Raw genomic sequence first — 19,070 nt, forward strand, 5'->3', positions numbered from 1 at the left:
ATGCAATTGCAAACATCAGTCACCGGCAGCGACTAATGAACTATCACTCCCACATATTAAAGTAGAACAAAATGTCTCCTGATGCAATAAAGTAGTCATGGAGGTAATAAGAATCATAGTGACAATATGCTATGATTGCCGCTTTTGCCTTGATTTATAATACACAGGCCTGTGTCTTGTCGCATACCTAAAAATAGCTGATCTACAAGCATTAGATCGGCTACCGCACGACACCGGCGCACGGCTAATTATAGATCAGGACTTTGATGCGAGTGGAGATGCGATTTGAGCGGGAGCCTCACATGATAGAGGATGTCTGCGGGAAATATGCAAATGACTGGGAGTGTCGTAAAGACATCTGTCTGAAGATAAACCAAGCAAATTAACGGCTACACTGAAGGCAAACGGGAAGCATGAAGATCTGGTGGTGCAGCCGGTACATCATCATCGTTCTCCTGCTCAATGGGAAGAACCTCCATTTGCTTGTGACTAATTAATGTATGCGTTTGGAGGAGAACTGTGAACAAGACCTGTGGCGAGATCGTCACGGAAAAACGGATGGCTATGATTACTGCATGTTGGATGGAGCATACTGTGTGTGCTGTGAGCTTTATACCCTGTATAACATGAATATAACGACCCAATGTCACACAATAGCTCTGTTTGACACAATGCTGTACCCCCTCCTACTGTAGCCTATATACTTTCCCATTTTAAACTAATCTTTTTTGTATTTTGACACTCACTTTGGCAATGTAAAAGTATGTTTTCTCATGCCAATAAAGCTCATTTGAATTCAAGTGTGTGTGTGTGTGTGTGTGTGTGTGTGTGTGTGTGTGTGTGTGTGTGTGTGTGTGTGTGTGTGTGCGTGTGTGCGTGCGCGCACGTGTGTGTGCGTGAGTGTGTGTGTGTGTGTGTGTGTGTGTGTGTGTGTGTGTGTGTGTGTGTGTGTGTGTGTGTGTGCGCGCGCATGTGTATGGTCAGAGAAAAAAGAAAATCACACAAAAGGATTAACCCTCTCCCTTCAACAGATGCTTTTCCCCCCTATGTTTCTATGCTTCTGGCATGAAAACAGTTGCTCTCACACACACACACACACACACACACACACGCACACACACACACACACACACACACACACACACACACACACACACACACACACACACGTGTGCATAAATCAAGGGAACCTGTGTTCTGATTCCAACACACACACACACACACACACACACACACACACACACACACACACACACACACACACACACACACACACACACACACACACACACACACACACACACTCTCTGCCATCTCTCTGGAACGCTGCCTCTTCCCGCCTCGTCTTTTTTTCTCCACGTTGTTTTCAGGAGAGCTCTCAGCCTCTCCGGTGGGGAGATTGCAGCGTGGCGCACGGATGAGGGCTGACAGTAAATTAATGACTGCGATGGCGTGATTAGGGGGAGAGCTGCCGCCCACCGCCAAAGCACATTGGATGCTGTCATAATAATCGTGCCTTTGATTACCAGTAATTGAAAAAGCAGTCACAGACGCGTGGACGGCTGCCACTGGCAGAGAGAGAGAGAGAGAGAGAGAGAGAGAGAGAGAGAGAGAGAGAGATCCACTATCCATCTCTGAGCTTTGGGCACTTTGCTTCTTTAGAACTCTGTGGAACTAATGGAAGGAAATGATTCCCTTATAACCTATATGCATTTCCCGTGCATTTCTATACAGTTCCCCCTTTGAAAGGCAGTTATAGTGCATGTCCTGCGATTTTGTCATTAATTCAATAGAGCCCAACACCATAAGAGTGGTAGTTTGGGCCCATATGCCTCAGCCGTTGTGTAATAGCCCCGGTATTTACACCACACCATGAAACCCTGAGCGTTCCTTTAACTCTGAGAGGGAGGGCTCACGGTAGGAGTTCTGTGTACTGCATTTCTTTCTGCCTTAAAGGTGTTCCTACCTTTTTTCCCTTTCCCTTGACACTATTATTACACACAATTGTTATGTGTGACTCTTCTATTAAGATGGGAATTGCTTTGGATTCATGCATTACAGACTCTATAGCTCCAAAAAGGCTTAATAAGGGGCATAACATCAGACCGTTGTTGTAAGGGCACCATATGGTCTCTTATCAAAGGTGTTTATGTGTATGGATGTATACCAGTGTGTAAAGTACATAAGTAGATTTACTTAAAGGGGAATACCACTCATGTTCAACATTGAACCATGTCATAATATCTGTTATGACATGTGTGGAAATAGGGGGAAAAAAAAGTCCCTCCGCCTTAGGGGCGGCAGTGGCTCAGGGGTAGAGGAACCATCATTAGAACACGGAGGGTTCCCGAGGGGTTCCCAGTTCGTTGTACAAGCTCACAACGCGTTGTGAGCTTGTAGATCTGCTATTTTCGGCTAAAGTTCTCAGAATATGAACACTAGGGTTCAAGTGGTTAACCCTCTAAGGCCCACGGTTGTAATATTACAACGTTTGTATTTTATCCAAAAAAAGGTTTAAATCATTTTATTTTAGCTCCCCCTACCACCTAAACACCACCATTGGATTCTATTGTTTAGTATTACAATGCCATTGGCCACAATATTTGCATATAAATACCCCCCACAGGGGCTGACATTCACACCCGCCACACCCGCTGAAATTCCAGAGTTTTGACGAACAACATCTCACTTTTTCATGGAAGCTATACCTCACAAAAACATAAGTAAAATGCCTGTACTATTTTTTTTGGTGGTCATTAGAATGTCTAGAACATGTACATATGTTATTATTGTGAAAAATATCGCCCATATGTAAATTAGAGCATGATTTATGATTTTTGATTTATGGCTATAAAATCTTACAAAAACATTTTTTTGAAAAAAACATTACATTTTCCTCTTAATAGGATTCCTACAACACCATCTGATTTTTTTCAAATTTTTATTTCAAGTATTTCTTAATGCGGGCCTTAGAGGGTTAATATAAAAAAGGTTTCTAATCACTCAAAGATTTGGAGGACCCCCTGTAGTAACTCTGAGGACCCCCTCGGGGTCCCGGACCCCCTGTTGAAGACCTCTGCAGTATATGCATGGATCTCTGATGTATGATGATCTCTCCTACAGGTTCACTTTGTACAGGGACACTCGTTGCGTTTCCATAAAGCTTATTCGAATTAGGAAGTGAATTATCATAAAGTCGAAAAAAGAAAATGCGCATTTTGCCTGTTTCCATTCACTGATGAAATGCGATTTTTGGAAGATCATGAAATAAGCAGTCGGACAAGCGCTATTTTTCCAGTCAAGTATGACACATTATTGAACATGCACTCTAACCCAGGGCTCTTCAGCCTATAGATTTCATATATAAGATAAGAAGAGAGAGAGAGAGAGAGAGAAGACGCTCCACTCCACAACCCCGCAACACCATTGAGCACGATAACAGCTGATATACAGTACAAGCTCATCACAGCTCGTTGCGGATGCGATGTGAGCTTGGAGGTCTGCTGTTCTCGGCCGTTCTGTGCTCGCGACGTCGTCGCGGAACGGAGAATAATAATGACGAATGGTTTTTCTTTTGAGCACTTTGAACGTGTTGGTAACTTGGTACACCCAGTTCCGACTTCCCGAGTTCAATGCATTTTAATTCAAAACATAATTCGCTTTAGTGTTTCCATTCACTAATGTGCATTACATTTTTTCGATAAAGCCTCAAAATTCACCTCCTCCAAGCGCAAAAATGTTTTTGCGAATAATGAAAGTTTATTCGAATTTTGAAGTGTTTCCATAAAAAGATTTATGCGCAAAAGCCTTAATGCGCATTAAAACGCACCTACTGTCTGTCCTCTGAGTTGTTTCCAAAGCGTAGGTGCCATAGGGTATCTCTTGTCCCTGCTTTTATTTTTTACTTTCCTTAAAGTAGAAAAGAGTCGCCTCTTTAGGTAGCTTTATGACGGCTATACAGCTTGAGTCCTTTTGTATAATCCCTAATGTCTGTTGAAAAAAGATTTGCTGGGCAGAATATTGTGTTGTATTGTATATATTGTATGTGATGTTGTAATAATCTTTTGGGACAGGGTGTTCAATGGATCATTGTCAGGCCACAGGTGTGCTCATCGCATACTGAATAAAGCTGTCAAGTAAGGTCTGAGGAAGAGCCTAGCATCTCGAAACGTTACCAATAATAAGATCCACGATGGGAGGCTTGGGAGCAGCATGCTGGTGTGCGGATTTTTTTGTTTTTTTCACAGACTCTGTGTTAAAACATTACACACGTGGAAGGAGGAGGAAGCGTTATTTGAATCTCCAATTCTTCTCAGAGTGGAGATTCACTTTATCTTCAAATCTACGTTCGGAAAAAGCTAACTGCACTGCTATGAATTACCAAGGAAAATGTCTTCAATGCCTCTTGAAATTGCTCTCAAATTTCCTTGCTTCTTCTCGAGCAGTTCGGCTTGAGAGGGTCTTTATAAAAACACAGCGTGCAGTTCACGTTTAATTTATTGGAAAAGCAGAGAGCCCTGCTGAGAGGGAGATAAAGCAGTAGGCCATAATACACTACATCTGATGGGATTTAAATCTTGGCCAGAGGGGGCAAAACGTGGTGTTATAATAAAGGTCACTACACAGCATTTCTGGCTGCTCTTAACACCTCGGCTAGACTAGACAATCCCTCAGCATTCTGCTCATCTTCAGGCCAGCCATCCGATCCAGACAACACGTACGACAAACAGACAAGAAAGTTAAAGCTGGAATCCAGAACCTTCTTTAAAACTCATTGACTGCCAATGACGACTAATTCACCAATCCAAACCAAGGCACAGATCGCCATTGACGTGTTGTTCGTCATGTGATGTTTTCAGTGGTTTACGATAGAGAGCTACAGAACCTCAGAAGGAGAATACACATGGAAATGACGTCATCACAAAACATTTTCTCTGCTTTCTGTTGCTTTTTGGCTAAAACAAGCTACATTCAACTGCCAGAACTAGGGAATGGAGCATCGCAACGGCACATTTCCCACCAATTAAAGCAGAGAATCTCCTCCGTCCTTTGCGACGATCAGTGTATAGATCGCTGTGGAGCAAAATATTCTAAGGGTCTTGAAAGGTTAGTAAAAACAATGCTATATAACTAGCAGATCTGCAGTAGTTTGAGGTCTCCCTACTCTGAAATGTAGTGCAAGTATAAGTGCACTACATTACATCCTCGCAAAGCAAGGATTGACACTTGGTTGAGAACTGTAGACATTTTTGGTGTCTGGTACGGGAGACGCATGTTCTCAGGTAAGGATTTTTTTCCAGACTGCAGCTTTAACAAAAGGTTTAAAAAAAGAAAAGAAAAAAGAACAAAATATATACCTATTTTATGTACAATCAATGCTTTGATGGCATTCCTCTTCCTCGGGCATCCAGACTATAGCTATGGTGATTGCCTCTGTACTAAAGGAAACATCAATGTCCTCGCATATTAGAGAGGTAAATTAGATTTAGACATTTCTTCTGATGGCAGGCTTCTTTTTATCTGACTGAGGTAATTTAAAGAAATCTCTGTCTGTCTCTCTCTCTCTCTCCGACCCCCTCTCTTTCTCTCTCCTCCTCTTGCCGTTCCCCTCTCCTTGTCTCTCCCTCTCTCGCTTTCTCTTATCCAATGATGTTTTATCTACAGTATAACGTCGTTGTCGGGTGGAAACCTTGTATGTCTTTATTTATAATTTTTAAAATGATTTAAACTAGTGAAAACAGCCGATCTACAAGCACACAACGTCTCGCACCGCGAAGTGATGTCACAATGAGTCAGAGCTTTCGCCGATTTCCTCCGGAACAGCCTGATGTCAACAATCAACCCCGCATAAGGGGATTCCGAACGTTTCGCGCCGGGTGCCCATATATGGAGTATCTGTCTGTGCCTCCAACTGTGTTGCAGACACAGTGCCGGTTCCCCCTTTAATGCAAACCTCATTATACCTGTTGTCATAGGACCCGTTTTGAACATCTGTTTGCCTGTGTCCATTTATGCCCATATAGGACCCGTTTTGAACATCTGTTTGCCTGTGTCCATTTATGCCCATATATGGAGATATCTGTATCTGTCTGTCTGCGTCCATTTTATGCCCATATATGGAGATCTTTGACCATCTGTTTGCCTCTGTCCATTTATGTCCATATATGGAGATATCTGTATCTGTCTGTCTGCAATCCATTTTATGCCCATATATGGGGGCATTCATTTTATGCCCATATATGGAGAACGCGCGTGCCCGTGGGACGAACGGTTCTCGAGATACGCGGATTACATACATACATACACACTCACAGAGATTTTTTGTTGACTCATGTGGCGTACGCGATGTCAGAGCCTTTTATGAAGTGATGTCACAATGAGTCAGAGCTTTCGCCGATTTCCTCCGGAACAGCCTGATGTCAACAATCAACCCCGCATAAGGAGATTCCGAACGTTTCGCGCCGTTTCGGAAAAAACGCGCGTCGGGTCGGGTCGAGGCCGGGCACTGCACTCCGCGCCGCGGCGGAGAACGTGCGTGCCGAATCTGAAGCCGGTGGGACGAACGGTTCTCGAGATACGCGGATTACATACACGCAGACACGCAGAGACTTCTCGCATTTATAGATAGATGATTTAAACTAGTGAAAACAACCGATCTACAAGCACACAACGTCTCGCACCGCGAAGCGTTGTGTGCTTGTAGATCAGCTGTTCTACTTTTCTATGAGGTTTCTGCCCGACAGTGATGATAAGTAAAAGTACTAGTAAGACACCTGAGGGTGTAATGCGACCTCAGGGTGACATGCGACCTCGCCCTAAAGGGCGAGGTCGCGCCAATTCTTGACTATCTAGCCAACCACAGCGTTTCTCTGACGATTCTAGTTGTTGTCATTCTGGGGGAGTTTGTTCATGTTTTTGTGAGGGTATCAACCCTAGGAGACACGGGGAGAACATGCAAACTCCACACAGAAAGGCCCTATCGCCAACCCCACCTAGGGTGTGAGCGATAGGGCCTAAACATGGAGACTATATATGGAGATAGTCCAGTCCATCATGTCATATGGGACTACCGTCATAGACAGTAGCCATTGTTAGGCCGGAGTCAATGGCTGTCTGTCTGTACAGGAAGTGATGTCACATGACGTACTTTTTATGCCCATATATGAGTCATTCTGTACCACATCTCCATGTTTAGGCCAAACAGATTTGCTCCATTTCTCCATGTATAGGTCCAAATGCCCAACGTCGAGCTTGACAAGGAGGATACCGCACATTGTACCTCATACACCCTTTCTTCTCTCTCCTTTTGGTATCTTTATCCTCCTCCTCCTTTTTTCTTTTTTATTCTTCTCTTTTTTTCACAGCCGCCCCCATATTTACTTTAGAAAATATATATTCAATTCTAAGAACGTTTCGAGTACCAGTTTGATACAAGAGCGAATAAGCGCTACACTTCTGGAATCCTGTGCGTCGACTTAAAGTCGGATCCAGGCCTAATAACTTTATCTAGCTGCCCCGTTGCCACCTCCTTGTTACATTTTCTTTTCTGAGACACATTGTACCTCATCCACCCTTTCTTCTCTCTCCTTTTGGTATCTTTATCCTCCTCCTCCTTTTTTTTCTTTTTTATTCTTCTCTTTTTTTGTCTTTCTTAGTCTTGTGTATCCTTCTCTTTTGCTACTGTCTATGACGGTAGTCCCATATGACATGATGGACTGGACTATCTCCATTGTTATCCACATTTCGTGTAGCCGCCCCGTACAGGAAGTGATGTCACAACTCGCTGACATCACACTGACATCACTCCCGTACAGAAGGAAGGTTACAGAAGGAAGGTTACGGAAGGAAGGTCACTCAAGCGACACGGTTTTTCAGGGTATATGCGACCTTTGGTCGCAATCAACACTGAAATGTAGAAACTCTCTGTTACAAGTAAAAGTCTGGAATTAAACATTTACTTGAGCAAAAGTACAAAAGTATTGTTATAAAAATGTACTTAAAGTCTCAAAAGAATAAAGTACTCATAATGGAGAATTTCCCATTTCACAAGTTTTCATAATGTATAAAATGTATACAACTCTTTTGAAAATAGCCGATCTACAAGCCTGTAGTAGAACGTCTATTTCCAAACGCTGAAATGTAAAGTACTGCATATAGGGCCGAAGTGGTTAATTTTAGTTTTGTAATAATCATCAAAATCTACAAAGTAACAATTCGTTTTCGAATAATTGCAGTGGAATAAAAAGTACAATATTCACCTCTGAGATGTAGTGGAGTAAAAAGTACTGAAAATACTCCGGTAAAGTAAAGATATCTCAAAATTGTACTTGAATACAGCACTGGAGTAAACGTACTTAATAGTTACTTTACACCACTGCTCCCCTCTCTGTTTCTCCTGCCCTACCTCTGATCTATCTCCCACCGTCTCTCTCTCTCTCTCTCTCTCTCTCTCTCTCTCTCTCTCTCTCTCTCTCTCTCTCTCTCTGTGCAGTGAGTAACGGCCTAAGCTCAGAGAGCAGCAGCATTGAGCGCTCGCCTACGTCTTCCTCCTCGGAGGACGTTTCTTATTGACATTCGGTAAGTGGGGTTGCGTTAGTGTGGAATCTACTTCCCCAAGCATGAAATAAAGAGTGGTACAAGGCTCGCAAAGCACACACACAAACACACACACACACACAACATAATAGGATTTGTTAATAGAAATCAGGCATAAAGAGGAGGGCGGCTTTAATGCATTATATGTTGACGCTGGGGCCTCGGCGACACAAGTGGATGCACACATCTCTTTAGGAGGTGTAGAAACAGCTCCGAGAGCTCAGCTGGTGGAAGCGTTCAGACACATCCAAATGAAACACATGTGGGCGTGTGGTGGACCGAGGGCAATCATCATGCATCACATCCAGGGGTGGAAAGGAACTAAGTATACCTCAAATACTAGCCGATATCCCCGTTGTCATGGATCCTTAGTATGGGTCTGTTATCACCGTTGCCATCGCTTGGCTAAGGCTCAGTAGTCTGACCCGTTATCACCGTTCGTCTTGTCATTGCATTGCGCATGCGCCAACACACGTTTAGAGGAATAATGTGCTGGTCGTTCCCTCAGTGGGAATCGATCCCCAGCCGTTGGATTTCCTGCTAACCCTCGCTACTGGGTGAGCTAGCTAACAAGGCAGTTGGACGTCTTTTTTTTTTTTTTGCTTGGTTTTAACTTGGACCATGCGAACTAGCGGGGCTTAATATTTACTATTCTGTCCATAAAAGCACATAACTTGGTAACGGCGCTGAGTTGTCACTGTCGGGCAGAAACCTCGTCTCTCCAAGTTTCAAATGTGCACGTTTTTTTCGCGATGTAAAGCGATCTTAGTGAAAACGGCAGATCTACAAGCACACAACACCGTGAGGCGTTGTGTACTTGTAGATCGGCTGTTTTCACTAGTCTAAATCATTTTTAAAATGATAAATACAAAACGAACAGTATTTGGACATACAAGGTTTCCACCCGACAACGACGACATGTGAGTACTTCTTCCACCACTGATCAGATCAGGCAGAGGTCCTGCGACGCAGCAGAGCCGCTCCTCAATGACTTGGAAATGAAGGATATTAGGATAGAAGTCTCTGGGTCGAGACGGTCTCGCTATGCAGCTGAGAGTCTGTTTATCACCTCCTGTCACAGCTATGGTACATGTGTGCGTGCGTGTGTGCGCGTGCATGCACACTTACAGTACTGTATGAGCAAGTATGCATTTATATGCATGCAGCGCTTATTAGTGTGCAAGTGTATGTGTGTGTTTGTGTATGTGCGTGTAATGTACTATACAGTATGCATAAATGCATGCATGCAGTCTCTATATAGCCTGGAAACCAGATGGATCTGCCAGCCCTCAGCAGATTTGGTTATGGCCCCACTCGGTTGTGATTGGATTTCTCTGCCCCAGATGTTGTGGGGCACCAATCAGGGCCCAGTATGCAAATAAGGGTTGGGTTTATCATCAGAGGCTTTTTATTTTTAATCTGCCCCTTGGAAATGCAGGTTCCACACAGAGATTCCAGACTAATATCTACGCAATGATATTAGTCTGGCCATGCCACAGTGTCTACTGTCTATACAGTGTTTTGTGTGTGTGTGTGTGTGTGTGTGTGTGTGTGTGTGCGTGCGTGCGTGCGTGTGTGCGTGCGTGCGTGCGTGCGCGCGTGCGTGCCTGCGTGCGTGCGCACACATGCGCATGTGAGAGAGAGTGTCACACTTTGGTTGATTGTGTGTGGAGGACTCCGTCTGTGTGTGTGTCTGTGCGGTTAAAGGAGGCCGACAAGCTTTGTAAGTTCATCTATCAAACTAATATCTGCGCCAGTTCCCTGCACCTCCGCTATTCAGCTGCAGTGAACAGGGGTGTCACACCAAATTCTGGGCCCTGGGTACAAGGATTCACTGCGGGCCCCCCATGAATGTTCTTCATAGGGGGAACATGTTGTGCTTTAATTATTGAAAAATAGCAGATCTACAAGCTTGCAGCGCGGCACTCGGTGCGTGCTGCGAGCTTGTAGATCTGCTATTTTTAAAAAATCTTGAAATTTGTGAAAGTCTTTGAATATTTCAAATCCTTCTATGGTTTTTTAAACAAACAATTTTTCTATGTCAGTGGTGCTCAAACCTTTTCATGTGAAGGACCCCCAAAATGATATGTATTTGGCCACGGACCCCCATCTCAAAATATTTAGTTCCAGGGACCCCCAGAAGCCAAATTTGAGTTACAAAATTGTTTGCTTAAAAAGTACATATATTCAAAGATTTGCACACATTTTCACGACTTTTCAAAAATAGCAGATCTACAGGCTCGCAGCGCAGCACTCTGTGCCGTGCTGTAAGCTTGTATATCTGCTATTTTTCAATAGTTAAAGTATGAAATAATTAATGCCTCTCCACCTTGGGCCCTAGTAACTCAGTCCCACTCCCCCCCCCCCCCCCCCCCCCTCCCTTCTGACGCCCCTGCTAGTGAAATATGCTGCTGTCAGTCTCTCAACATATAGTTCACTTTGTTCCACACCAACACCCAGTGGTGTGAAGTAATTAAGTCTACTCCGCTACATCTCGCATTCAAATATTGTACTTTTACTCCACTACATTTATTTGAAAACGTTAGTTACTAGTTACTTTGCATATACAAATTATAATATTATAAAACATACACAAACCACTTCTGCCCTATTTTATACCTTGGCTATTAGAAAATAGAAAACACTTTCATACTTTTACTCAAGTACATTTTGAATTCCGGACTTTTGCTTGTAGCAGAGTATTTCTATATTGTATTATTGATACTTTTACTTTACTTACAAAATGTGAGTACTTTTCCATCACAAAAGTAAAAGTACTCATTATGCAGAATGTCCCATTACAAAATGTATATGTGGTGTTGTGACACGTTGTGCGCTTGTAATAGTAGATTTCTAACTTTACAGTTTGACATTTAGCCACTTGAGCCCCCTCATCCCTATTCTGGGAGGAACATTTGCCAAAAATGGCAGATCTACAAGCTCACAACGTGTCGCAACGCGGAGCGTTGTGAGCTTGTATATTTTGTACTTTTACTTTTGGTACTTTGAATATGTATATATGTCTAGAAGTATGCTGGGCAATGTAATGCTGCACATAACCAAGACCAAGACACTAAAGCAGGGGTCTTCAACGTTTTCAGGCCAAGGACCCCTTAGTTGAGAGAGAGATGAAGCAGAGACCCCCATAACCTTTTCATGAATTCCATATAGTTACATTGTTTGACAGCACAATCCTCAATATATTTTGGATTCATGTCAATTTCAGATATTTAACCACTTGAACCGTCATCCTTAATTAACTTGACCCTTCACCCTGTACTTAGTCTGCTAAACGCAGCACGAGATGTTGTAAGCGGCTATTTTGTAAAAGTTATCCGAATATGGACACTAGGGTTCAAGTGGTTGATATAAAAAAAGAGAAAAAAGGTTTCTATCACACAAAGATCTGGAGGACCACATAGGGGTCCCGGACAACCTGTTGAAGACCCCTGCAATAAAGACAATTCCTCATTATGAATTCTGAGCCTAACGCTCTCCTCCCTTTTCACGCCGTAGTACAGAGCTGTCGTCATCTCCATGGGGGAGTGTCAAAGGTCTTGAGGATACTCCAAGATATCTATCATGTGACTGTTCATCTGCCCGGCTGTGCCCTTGGGGATTGTGTGCCGAGTCAATTAGTGTGGGGCTCTTGGACTGATTGGTAAACAGAGTGTTTTATAAGCATATGTTGTATGGTGTAGGGTTGGGTGGCATTCCTATGTGTTTGTGTGTGTGTGTGTGTATGCAACCTGTGCATGTGTGTGCCCATATGAGCTTGCATGGTGTGTGTGTGTGTGTGTGTGTGTGTGTGTGTGTGTGTGTGTGTGTGTGTGTGTGTGTGTGTGTGTGTGTGTGTGTGTGTGTGTGTGTGTGTGTGTGTGTGTGTGTGTGTGTGTGTCCTAATGTATGTACAGTAGTATACGTGTAAGCACTTGTATTGTACAGAAGCTGCACCATAGTCAATTATGATGATTACAGGCAGTGCTAAATTTCCTGGCCGGTGGAAGCGAATCCATGCTTCTGTTTTTGATATGCCTCTGGTAATTCAGCACTCCTGCACACTCCAATCACATCAATAATGGTCCCTGTTCTCTATAGCTCGATGACACGTCGTTGTGCATACAAAAGTCGATCAAATTTTCATATCTTCCTGGAAAAGTGCTCATAGCTTTACTCGCTTCTTCAGAGAGATTCTTCTCCTGATACAAACATGCAGAGGCGTCAGTTGGGTATGGCAGGCTATGGCAGCTGCCATACCTTTGCTACAGGTTGGAAATAATAAAATGTACTGTAGTTGTGCCTGTTGCTAAGGTATGGCAACAACTGGTGTCCTCGCGCGCGTGCAAGACACGTGCAAGTTATGTTGCCATACCTTACTGTAGCTTTTTCTGAACTGACGACACTGCAAACATGTACTGTAGGTGCCTCAAGAGCACTTCTGAGGAGGTCCAAGCACATTATACTCTCCATTTGCACACTTGTAATCAAATGGTTTAGTAGAAAGCTCCCTTCTTGAATTCTGTCTTGTATTTTGTGATATCGCTCCGTCATTATATTGGCCAATCAGAGTTCAGAAAAGGGTTAAAGGGATATTTCACTTTCAAAAAAACTTTTGGTCATTTTATCGTCTAATCAGGCTTTTGTGAACACCCTGGACAGATTTTAATTTGCTTAATTCAATATTTAGATATTTGATGTAAATGTTATCAAATGGAGTTTGAAGTTACAATGGGTGTGTATGGGGAGAGGCCCTGGGCCTGGAGGGCCTGATAACATTCAAATCAAATTGTAAATGTAAATATTGAATGAAGCAAATTAAATGGTGTTCATAAAAGCCTGATTAGACGATAAAATGACACAAAACTTTTTTGAAAGTGAAATATCCCTTTAACAACAAATTATATAGTGATGTCAAGCGAAGCATGACCAATCGCGTCTAATAGGACATTACATTGGACATTACAAAGTCTATGCATTTCAGCTTTACAACCCAGATAACACATCACTCAGAGAGTTTACAAAAGGTTCACTCTGCTGAGAAAAAAGATCTCGGACCGAATACAATAGTGTGTTGCCTATAGCAACCACAATAATTAGATGTACAAGCTCACAACAAGTTGCGCCGTGACACGTTGCGTTGTTGCGAACGAAGGTCACAGTTTACTATGAGAAACGTCACAGCTTGTCCGTGTCCGTCTGTGTAGACGTGTACCCATTTTTACGGTCTATACGGGTTTGCCTGCTCTGACATCAAGCTCTGACGTCACTGTGATGTCAGGGGAACCACTCTAACAGAATGGGTTTGCCGCTCTGATATCACACTCTGGCTTCACTTTGATGTCACACTAACAGAATCCCTTTTATGCCCATATGGAGTTCCCTGATGTCATCAATATTAATGATGCCCTGTTAGAGAGATCCCAGTGATGGCAGGGGGAACAAATCCCTTTTATGCCCATATATGGAGACCCCTGATGTCCACGTCACTGTGGACATCGCCCTTTAGGGCGAGGTTGCCTGTCGCCCTGAGGCGTCGTACTAGTAGATATACATGCATCTCTATTTGATACAATGGAAAAACACTTGAACATACACACAAAGGCATGTATTGGAGCGGTTAGCACAGCTAAAAAAAAAAAAAGAAAGAAAAAACTGACTATAGGGGTGAAACTGATTCTTACCTCATATTCAAACTCCTCTGTCCTCTCTCCATCGGCTGGCAGAGGTGAGAGGTAGTCGGTCCCTTCATAGAACTCCTGGTCCTGCAGAGAGTGACAGCTGTCAGTGGAGAGAGAAGCAGAGAGAGAGAGAGACAGATAGAGAGAAAGAAAGAGATGGGGGGAGATGGGCGGATACAAACAATTAGGGGTAATAAAAATAGAAACCATTATGTGGAGTGGAAAGTGGAGACATCGAGAGAAGAGTCGTCTTTTGCTATGGCAAAGCCAGAGTCCTCGCTCATTCCCTTTCACATAATATGCATTGAATACCTTGAAGTGACAGGATGTTTCGTCATTGCCAAGAAGAAAGGATTTGTCAAGTGCTTTCACTGCCAGTAGAATGGCATGTGATAAAAGTACCAGCCATTTGTTAATCACAAAAACACGGTTATTTAATTTGCTTCCATGCTCTTGACTGACAACCCCCCCACACGTTGTATGGTGTAACTCCATTATGTTGCACTCACTCACAGAACAAAACAACGTTGAATGGGACCCCGCTGCAGATGAGCAGCTTGAAAGCCACACAAGATACTAATCAAGGCGTGTACGATAGAACGCTATCATACTGTACAAACTCATGTCTTCAAAAATGCAGACTACCCACCACTGTAAAAAAAAAAAAAACCTACATGACCAGTCTCAAAAATGATCTCCTGGGCAAAGGAACCAGACCAGTAAACGTCAACATGCTTTATTACTCTGATTCTACTGTACAATATTATACATTGAAACATCTCTCTGGCGGCGTGCGCGTCGTCGAATACAATTACAGAGGTTTACAATGCACCCTGAAAAATAAGAACGCCAAACATTTGTTATATCTATAAAATCCGGCAATATATTGGCTTGTGCACCTGATCTCCAATGAAGAGCGGAAAATGGGGGGTTTTATGGGTCACATTGATTACATTTGGGCTGAGCCCCGGAGGCTGCAAGTAGCCAGCGAGGCTAGCATTGCACTGGTGTTGCCTAGTTTTTTATTAGCCCATTCACTTTAATCACCTTGTAAAGCCTTCCATGAAACAAAATGGATATACCAAGCAGCTGCAATTATTACAAGCAGGGCCTGTGGGGAATCTATACAGCTATACTGAAAGATGGACAGAGGGTTAGGCCGGGTCATGCATGAAATACCTGGGCCTATAAAAGACAGTGTTTAATAAATGTGTTGGTTGCACCTTATCATGGTTGGTTATCGGCGAACGATGACCATGTTTGTTTTCAATAATGCATATAAAACACCAGATTGAAATCGGATCCCTCGATGGCTGTATAGTGTGTGAGGTCTCTGGTGGACAGTAAATGGCAATGTATACTTGATCAAATTTAAACCCCGTCAATTCATCATCCAAGAGATGTTATTGGATTTAATATACTGACCCGATGAAGATCCTGTGAGGATCAAAACGCTGTCTAGTCAATAAAGCGATCCTTTGCCTTGAAGCCAGTGTGCGGGCTCGCCCTCTTTAAATATTAGTTTCTTTGGCCTAGCACCCATTGTCGATGTGTGCGTGTGTAATTAGGTATGCTTTGATGTTATTGGAATTAATCATATGTCTGTCTGTTATCTTCCACTACGCTGTAATAAAAGCCCACTGCATAGTTAATGTTGCAACGTCCCAAGAGGAGAAACCTAGATATGCTAAACTTTGTCTTGTTCGTTTGTTTGCTGCTCCTGCGAGATTAATGGAGTATGAGCAAAACTCCAAGCAAAGGGAAGCAATAAACCACAGATTTCTTTGTTGTTTTCCAAGAAGAACCCTGTGTTCTGTTTGCCGTTGCATTATATTGAGATATATCGATCTATTTTATCTGTCTTTAATGTGTTTCTTGTCTTAATGCTCTTACTGTTTGATCTAAACCACTTTGAATTGCAGTGTTGTCGGATTGTGCTATAAAAATAACCTTGCTGGCTTTGTTGCTTTTTAGATGCTTTCATGTCTTGTTTGAGGACACAGCTGTGTATTGCCCTTTCAATTGTGGCGTGATTTCAATTACGATTTTATAATTGAAGGCGGGTTTAAAGTAAGACAGAGCAGCTTTTCCCACTGGCACCAGTCAATAGGCAACAAACAGTGCCATTGAGTGGCTTTTAAATCTGAACAAAGGGAAAGCTGTAAAGTATGTCGCAATGACAATATGGATCGATTTGTCAGTATTCTCTGCGTACTGTGTACTGTATATTGTATTTGGGTAATGCACGTGTATTTCCTATAGGGTCACGATTACAATTTTAAGTTGATGATTAATTGTCACACAAATAATTGTGATTAAGGATTTAATAGTGTTTTTGGCATTGAACATTGGAGTATAATAATGTATACATTGCACAATTACTGACATATTTAATCATTTTATTACCGCTGTCCACGTTAATGCATTTTAAAACATTTAATCGTTGGACATCACTACATTTTATACTTAGAAATAGCAAAAGTAGCTGATCTACAAGATTGCAGATCTGCTATTTCTGCAATTTTTTAATTTTTATTTAATTTTTCAAAAAAAATTCAAGATGAAAAGAAAAAAGCGATTATATGAAATAGTTGTGATTATGAAATAATTGTGACAGGCCTAATTGCCTTTTGTGTTGATGTCCCGTGACCTGTATGATATTATATTATTTTCTCCAGTCCTTTTCAGCAACTCTTTTCAAATCAATCGGCATTTTAAAATGAAAAGGTTAGGGTACTTTTAAAGAAGATAACACACAATTATTAGTAGTACCGAAGTCCTGACTTCACTCCATTATCCTTGTCCTTGACCTCCCTGGGTCAAGGAGGTATTTCTTCTATTGAAAATATCATAGCGTCATCTTAGATCGCTTCATACAGTAATAAGAACTGTGTTCCAAAAAATAAACAGCCCAGCTGTAAGGTATGTGACGTGTTGTTTATGATATGGAGTTATATTTAACCTCTAGGCCAGCAGTCCGGGCACCCACAGGTATGCTCTAATGCATCCTGACAGCTCATTGCGGGTTCGAGTCCGATCCTGACGGCCTTTGGTGCGTCTCTCTCTCTCTCTCTCTCTCTCTCTCTCTCTCTCTCTCTCTCCGTTTCCTGTCAAAACGTAACTTCACTATCAATCAGAATCGGGGTTTACAGGTATATAGGGGCCTACCTATAGGCGTTTTCAGATATATCATTGTTGTTGGGTGGAAACCTTGTATGTCCAAAACCATTTGTTTTAGGGTTAGGGTTAGGGTATTTATCATAGGGTATTTATCATTTTAAAAGCGATTTAACAGTGAAAATAGCCTACACCGTTGGGTGCTTGTAGATCTGCTATTTTCACCAGCTTTGAGCGACAGTCTTGCACGATGAAGCAGGGTTTCACTTGTCGAAAAAGCGTACAAATTTGAAACTTGGAGATACGAGGTTTACTGCCCCGACAGTGACGATAGGAGCCATACCTGTCAGAGAGCAGGAAGGGACAGACATCAGGCACTGGCGGGGTCGTGGGTCGCAGCTTGGCCAGCGCCATGATGTGCTCGAAGGTGATGTCGGTCTGCGTGCACACGTCCACCACGTGGATTTCCTGAGGGGAGCCGTGGGGGCGGCCTCCGGGCGCCCGCCTGATGACCTGCACCACGATGGGGTCTTTGGCGCTGCAGCGGAAGCCCTCCGCTGTCTCCTCATGGCTGGACTTGGACAGCTCTTTACCGTTCACCTGAGGAGGAGGAGGAAGAAGGGGAAAGACTTCAGACACGCAGTGGTGTAAAACAATGCTTTTCAACCTTGTTCACATCATCAACATGGATCTGTCCCATTTAGCGCCACCATCAGGCCCATTTTTTCAAACACATTTTTGGACACTGCTCCTACAGATTTTGCCCTACAATCACGCAAAACGATGCACCTAAAATCACGCAAAGCGGTACACAGTATACACAGTCAGTCATGTCATCTACATTTATCTGTCTCATTTAGCGCCACCATCAGGCCGATTTTCGCAAAACACATTTTTGAGACCTAGCGGTCGCTTTTCTCTCGATTAGGGAGTCTTACTGGTTTAAAATAGTGAAAATAGCCAATCTACAAGAACACAACGCCTTGCGGTGTGCTTGGACCACCATTAAATGATGAGATTCAGCCTGTCAGACCCAAAACTTTTGTCCACAATTCCATGCTGTATTGATGCGGTGCCATAGGAGGGATAACAAGGCAAATGTTGATCCAAATAACAATTCTTCTACATTCTCCAATTGTGTAGACTTCATGTAAATTAAGTGATGCAGATGTTTAACAATAATTTAACTCTTGAGAGCGTAAAATGACCCTTACAGGTCCATTTGGTTTCATTTTACGTTCTCAAGAGTTACAGATATATAAGGGTCCGTTTGGTTGCCAACTCTCCATCATTTATCTGGGGACCACCTGGAACCCCCTCAAAGACCACTGGTGGTCCCCGGACCACTGGTTGAAAACCACTGGTGTAAAGTAACTAAGTACATTTACTCAACTGTGTAATCACAGTATTGATACAGTACTTTTACTAACAAGTAAAAGTAAAAAATCACCAAGCCAATGTGTAACTACTTGAACCCTAGCATCCCTATTCCGGGTCATAATGGCTGAACATTGGGAAAAGAGAGAAAATAGAGAGGGCAAGGATAGAGGTGTTACTTGGCGTACTGTCTGGCCGTGTGCACAATAAATGTGGGGCTGATTTGTTCTGAGGTTTGCGAGATTAGCCCCAGACAGACAGACACACCCACTTGTAGATGGATCACCTCTCAGGAACCATGCC

General features: G+C 42.8%; 1 protein-coding gene across 1 annotated transcript in view; it reads right to left on the reverse strand.

Moving 5' to 3' along the window:
• LOC308294590 (PDZ domain-containing RING finger protein 4) overlaps positions 1-19,070 on the reverse strand; it is a gene marked incomplete at both ends in the record, with an annotated part of 101,987 nt that overhangs the window by 28,332 nt on the left and 54,585 nt on the right. Inside the window, 2 exons of the mRNA XM_080737327.1 lie at positions 14,277-14,373; positions 17,734-17,990. Coding sequence (XP_080593453.1) covers positions 14,277-14,373; positions 17,734-17,990 — 354 coding nt within the window. The remainder of the gene's footprint in view (positions 1-14,276; positions 14,374-17,733; positions 17,991-19,070) is intronic.

This window comes from Nannobrachium achirus, assembly GCF_963921795.1.
Source record: "Nannobrachium achirus genome assembly, chromosome: 11".
Taxonomy (NCBI): domain Eukaryota; kingdom Metazoa; phylum Chordata; class Actinopteri; order Myctophiformes; family Myctophidae; genus Nannobrachium; species Nannobrachium achirus.